Here is a 6,799-nt window from a genome sequence, read left to right as displayed (position 1 = left end):
GGTTAGGGGCAATCAGGCAGGCAGGCAGGTGAGTGGTTAGGAGCCAGAAGTCCCGGATTGCGAGAGGGATGTCCGATCCCTGTAAACCCGCAGTAGGACATCCTTCAAGGGGTCCCAGATTGGAGAGGGTGCAGGCTGGGCTGAGGAACACCCCCTCCCCTGTGCATGAATTTCGTGCACCAGGCCACTAGTGTAAACATATTAAGAAAAGAAAAGAAAAATGTAACCCTTACTTTCTAGGGGCTGACAATTCAAAAGAGACAACCCTGATGCCCAGAAGAAATGAATATAAAGGCTATAGGCTGAACTGCCAACTCCATGGGCAGGATTTTTGTGCTTAACATGTATGTATATATAAAAAATTACCCCGTTGATGAGGCTCTACTCATGAGGCTGGGCTTAAACTTCAAGTTATTTTTCAAGCAGGGTTGAAATATTTGTACTGAACTAACTGGCCATGCCCTCAGGCTTATCAATACTGTACTGCACCCGAGGGAAAAAGGCTTAGTCAGAACAAGAGTAGGAGTTCCACTGGGAACCAGGCCCTTGAGTCTTCAGCTGCCTCCTTACCTTAAAGCCCAGTAGAGCTGACAGCTCCTGGGCTTTGTCATGCTGTAAGATGTTCCCAGCATTCGTGACAAAGACCACAGGCACCCGCAGCTTCCCCTGGGCATTCACCAGCCTGCGGAAGGCTTTCAGAGCAGCAGGGATCACTGTATGGCCCCGTACCAGCACTCCATCGATGTCCAACAGGAACCCAAAGGTAGGCTGGCTCTGCAGAGGAGAGAACAGAGCCGCCACTGCCTAAGTCAAGAGGCAGAGAGGAGGAAGGAAAAGACCCTTAAAAAGAGGGACTTGGGCCCAGCCTGCATGGCCCAGTGGTTGAACCTCAAACTATGAACCAGGTTAAGGTTGGATTCCTGGTTAGGGCACATGCCCTGGTTGCAGGCTCAATCTCCAGTGTGGGGTGTGCAGGAAGCAACAGATCAATGATTCTCTCTCATCATTGATGTTTCTCTCTCTCTCTCTCTCTCTCTCTCTCTCTCTCTCTCTCTCTCCCCCTTCCTCTCTGAAATCAATAAAAATATATTTTAAAAAGAGAAAAAAGAGGAACTCAGTGCTCTCCCTCCAGGGAGCATGCCCATGCCTTTCCCTTTTCCCTCCCCATTCCAGCCCCAGGCATGTTACCATTAGCTTCCTCACTCCCAAGCTCCAAGGGCCCTTCCTTTACCTCCATATCTTATTTGCTAAGCCCGTTTCTTATAGAAATTGCTTCTTCTACCTCTGTAATTTGCCCAATAAATGCTCTTAAAAAAAAAAGAAGAAAAAAAAAGAAGAGGAACTCCACATCATTCTCAAGTTGCCCAGGGCCTGAAACATAAAATGAGGACATGGGATTTCTGATAGAGCAAACCCATCAATAATAAAGAATTGGTCCTTTTTCATATATGTTTAAAAACATAGCGATTTTGTTAAAATTATTTTTCCAGCCCAGCTGGCGTGTTTCAGTGGTTGAGCATTGACCTATGAACCAGGAGGTCACGGTTTGATTGCGGTTGGGGCACATACCAGGGTTGAGTGCTCAATCGTCAGTGTGGCCATGCAGGAGGCAGCCGATCAATGATTCTCTCTCATCATTGATGTTTCTATCTCTCTCGTCTTCTCCCTTCCTCTGGGAAATCAATAAAAATATATTTAAAAAAGTATTTTTCCATAATTAATATAAAGAATTTTAAATTGAAAAATAGAAATTCAAAACATAAATCTCTGCACTTTATTTTTAAAAATATATTTTTATTGATTTCCCAGAGGAAGGGAGAAGAAGAGAGACAGAAATATCAATGATGAGAGAGAATCATTGATTGGCTGCCTCCTGCTTGTCCCTACTGAGGATCAAGCCTGAAACCCGAGCATGTGCCTGACTCACCTGACTGGGAATCGAACTGTGAGCTCCTAGTTCATAGGTCTACGCTCAACCACTGAGGTGGGCAATCCCTGCACTTTAACAAAATCAATTAATATTTTCTGTTTTTAATTAATTAATTAATTTATTTTCAATCATAACCTAAGGACATGCTTAGAGAGAGGGAGGGAAGGAGGGATGGAAAGAGAGAAACATCGACCTGTTGTTGCCTTCCATATACACCCCAACAGGGAACTGAACCCGCAACCCAGGTATGTGCCCTGGTAGGGACTCGAACCAGCAACTTTTCAGTGCACAGGGCAAAGCTCCAACCAACTGAACCATTATGGCCAGGCAAATATTTTCTCTTTATTTTTTCTATTCTTGTTTGTCACATAGCTACGACTATATATGTGTAATTTTTCATCTTGTTCTTTTTGCTTGACATACAAGCATTTTTACCTGTTATAATAGCCTTCATAACCATCTTTTAAAATTTTATTATAACCACACACACAGGGTTTTTAAAAAACTACAGATATAAATATTTTTTAGGGTTCTTGTCTCCTTCTTCCACAGAGTGCTATTCCCTCTTGTATATTTTCCAGAAACTTTTTTATAGATAAATAGTCAAAATTTCTTATTAACTAACACACAAATGGCATTATATTGTACTTTCTTTTCTATCTTTCCTTTATTTAGTTGGTATGTCTTTGTTATCTTTCCAGATCAATACACAGCTACCTCTTAATCATCATTTCTGGCTCCATACTATAGTGAGTGAATAATCCACTAAACACTGTTTCCCCTATATTAGACATTTAGGGTTTTCTACATTTTTACTACTATAAATAATGCTATAAGGAACCTCTTTATGCTTACTGATTTTTCCACATTATCAATTTTTCTTTGAGCTAGATTCTTAAAAGTCGGAGTAGTAAGTCAAAAAACTGCAAACATTTTAAAGACATAACACCTCCTGACAAACTGTTTTCCAAAAACACATCAACTTACATGGCCAATGGAATGCATTTTACCCTTGCCAATACTGATTTACAAATGTATCAAAGAGTTTAATTATCAAACATCTAAATTAAAAAAGAAATAGTATCTCATCTTGTTATGGCAGAAATCAGGCCAGCGGGAAGTGATAAACCAAATGTACTTGGAGGTACAGAAAAGGACTGTTTATTAGCACCAGTACTAGCTCAGCAGAGTCCTCTCCAGAGGCTGAGCGCTGAATGCAGCAAGGTTTTTGCCTTATATACATTTCTAGGTTTCTTGTCTCCTATATATGGCATACATACACATTCTAGACATTCTTTCTATGTTACATGCTAGGCTTCCAGGTATCTGCTGCAGTTAGCAAAGGAGGGGCGGGGCGCCTCAACTAAGCAGAGCTCGGACCCTCAGCGCTGGCCAGGGGTCGCCCCTCTGTCGGGCGTGGGGCAGCAGCCTGCCTCTCCCTATGCCCTGGCACTGCCTGCCCTCCCACAATTGCCCCTTGTTCTCTGCTGTTTCTCCCACCGCATCGTGCCCGCAGCTCGGAGCCTACGGCCAGGCCTGCGGTGCGGGCTTCAGCAGGTTGGGCCCGGGAGCTGAGCAGGCCCACGCTGACCCTCTGGGTCCTGGGCCTCAAGAGCCGCTGCCTGTTGCTTAGGCTACTGGGGGAGGGCTCTCAGTTCCTTATCTGCGCCTAGGGGAAAGTTCCCAGACACAGGCCAGAGAATGCTGTGTGCACAAGCACGTAGCCTTTCCCCTCCCCTGCCTCTCACTGTCAATCCATCAAGAAGCAAGATTACAGAAGCCAGGGGTGTGGTTATGGTGATGCAGCCAAAAGGGGGAGGGGGGTATCTGCTCTCGATTTGCCTTCTCAATCTTAATCTGTATTTCTTGAATTTAAAAAAAATATTCATTCAATTTCTTATTTCATAAACTATTAACTATGAGATGTTTTTCAATGTCAAAAAAAAAAAAAAAATCCAACCTAACTTATTTGCTAGTCTCCTTTTTTTGGGTGCCAAGTGAAGTCATTCTTATTTTGTGCATAGTGTTCCTATGTGAGGATCAACCAAAAACAGACAAACTGTTCCAGACCTTCACTAAGCTTGGGTGAAAGAACAAACTAGTCAAAGGGGAAAGTGGCTGTTATCGGAAGCATATACATCCAGGGACCCTGCAACCATGGCACTCAGGGACCAGCTACGAACCCAGGAATGCCGGATCTCAAGCAGCGTGAATACGTGGACTTGGACGAGCCCTGCTCCGCTTCACGGAAAGGTCAGATTTAGCCTAGATAAAGGTGTGGTTTGTAATTCAGGTTGGAGAGAGGAACGCGTGCGGGGGGAAGTAGGTGCCCCACAAAGTCCGCAGCCGTTGGGGCCAGCGTGATCCGCGAGTGCAGAAGGGGATCCGCAGGGCTGCTGGCAGAAGGGAACTCTAAAAATCAGCCCATAGCTGGACTGGGCGCAAAAAGGCAGCCTCAGATTTTGCCAGTGTGCTGGCTGCTTAGTGCCAGGGAAGAGAAGATGTGCGGAAGAGACGTTGGGAGAATTGTGCGCAGAGCTGGACAGTGGAGGTTGCGAGCTCGCGCACTTAGTCTGGCTCTTTTTTTCCTCTCTTTAAATCCTTGCTTTTGATTACTAACCCCAATACATAGGATCGCCCAATTGGGGACACTCACAGAGACTGCAGGGGAAAGTTGTTTTTGTGGAACCTGGGAATCAGAGCGGGGAGTAACGATCAAGGAATCAGCTCTGGGACAGTCGATTCTCCCAAACCAGTATTAAGTGCGATAGGGAAAACAAAACCTAAATACTGGCTAGAGAGGACTTATAGCCCCGGAGGTCAATCCAGAAACACTGCCACCCAGGGGCTGAATCACACATTGACTCTTCTGTAAACACAAATAAAGGCAGTCTGGGAAACAAAGAAATACTGCCTGCATTAAAATCAGGACTGTGGTTTACAACACAGAGGAGCAGTGTATCGCAGGGAACTTCAACACTCTCCTGAATACCTGACAGGACTAAGGCGTGCAAAACAGAAGAGTAGAGGAAGTGAATGACCTTCACTACTGCACATTTTTATTTTTCTCACCTTTTACTTAAGAAACTAATTTTTTTCTTTTTTCTCACCTGATTTTACCTTTTTAATTATTATATTTTTATTTTTAATTAGTATTATTACTACTACTATTGTAACTGTTCTTTTAAAGTGTCATTTTATTTTCTCTTTATTTTATTTTGGGATTAATGTTCTGCATTCTATTTTCATTTTTCCTTTAGCATCTTTTTACATTATCTCAACTTTACCTTTATGCCAACACTCCATCCCTCACTTTTTCCCTCTTTTTGTCCTGTTCTCTTACTCTATTCCTGCACTAGATTTCCCCTATTTCTTCTTTTTACAACCTGTTAAAAATTCATCCTACTTATAAATCTAATTTCCGATCCCCTGCTCCAAGTGCATACACACCTCTTTCTTTGCCTTCATCACTATCAAAATTTTTTTCCTCTTCCCTTTTTTTTGTTTTGTTTTTTTTTTCCTGTTATTTTTTTGTTTTGTTTTTTTTGTACTATGTTTTTTGTTTTGTTTTGTTTTGTCTTGCTTTCTCTCTGTCCTATTGTTCTTGTTTGCTTGATTGTTGATTAGATTGTTTTTGGGTTTTTTTGCTTGTTTGTTTCCCTTTTTTTGTTTTGTTTTTGTCTTTATTTTTTTATTCTGTTTTTCCTCTCCTGGTTTGTTATTAGTTGTTGTTTGTAGTTTGCATTCATCTCTGGGTATTTGTTGTTTGCATTTTTTGGGATTAGTTGTTGTTCTACTGGAGTATTCTCCCCATATAAATAGTCCCCCCCTTCTTTTTTATTCCCTTTCTTTTCTCACTTACTTTTTTTTCTTTTCTCAATATCATTTTGCAATTTTTTTTTCTTATCCTCTAACTCTCTTTTCTCAGGTGGTCACCGTTATTTGGGGTTATTAGTATCATGAATGCATTTGTGTTTAGTGCCTTGTGCCTTGTTGTGTTGTATTTTATGCCTTTAAATCAATGCAGGAGAGAGAGAGCTACATAACCAGACACCTGGAGAAGAGAGATCATGGGGAGACAAAGCAACAGCCTGCGAATGAAAGAAAAGGAGGCATCACCAGAAAAGGAAGTAAACGAAAAGGAGGCAAGCAATATGTCAGAGAAATCATTCAGAGACATGGCCATAAGGTGGCTGAAAAGAATGGAAGACACATTCAACAATATGTGTAAGAACCAAGAGGAAATGAAGAAGAACCAAGAAGAAATGAAAATGACATAACTGTTATAAAGAACTCAATGGAAAGCATCAATAGTAGACTAGAAGAAGCAGAGGACCGCATCAGTGAGCTAGAAGACAAGGTAGGAAAAATACCCAAGCAGAGCAGCATCTAGAAAAAAAACTTAAAAAACAGGACGAGAGCCTAAGAGAACTTTGGGACAACATGAAACAAACCAACATCCGCATAATAGGGGTGCCAGAAGGAAAGGAAACTGAGCAAGGAATAGAAAACCTGTTTGAAGAAATAATGACAGAAAACTTCCCTGATATAGGGAAGAAAAAACTCACACAAATCCAAGAAGCTCACAGAGTCCCAAACAAAATGAACCCCAAAAGACCGACTCCAAGGCACATTATAATTAAACTGGCAACAACCAATGACAAAGTAAGAATCTTAAAAAGCAGCCAGAGAGAGACAGAAAGTTACCTACAAAGGATCCCCCATCAGACTAGCAACTGATTTCTCAACAGAAATACATCAGGCAAGAATGGAATGGAATGAAATATACAAAGTCATGCAAAGAAAAAGTCTGAATCCAAGAATACTGTACCCAGCAAGGCTATCAATCAAAATTGAGGGTGAAATCAG

The 6,799-nt window shown here is 41.9% G+C and overlaps 1 protein-coding gene across 1 annotated transcript in view; it reads right to left on the bottom strand.

Annotated features, from left to right (window-relative positions):
- CECR5 (cat eye syndrome chromosome region, candidate 5) overlaps positions 1–6,799 on the bottom strand; it is a 38,457-nt gene that overhangs the window by 13,604 nt on the left and 18,054 nt on the right. Inside the window, 1 exon segment of the mRNA XM_014538624.1 lies at positions 571–774. Coding sequence (XP_014394110.1) covers positions 571–774 — 204 coding nt within the window.

Source organism: Myotis brandtii, unplaced genomic scaffold (assembly GCF_000412655.1).
Source record: "Myotis brandtii unplaced genomic scaffold, ASM41265v1 scaffold195, whole genome shotgun sequence".
NCBI lineage: Eukaryota > Metazoa > Chordata > Mammalia > Chiroptera > Vespertilionidae > Myotis > Myotis brandtii.
The sequence above is the reverse complement of the archived record's forward strand: the minus strand, read 5'-3'. Positions and strand labels throughout refer to the sequence as shown.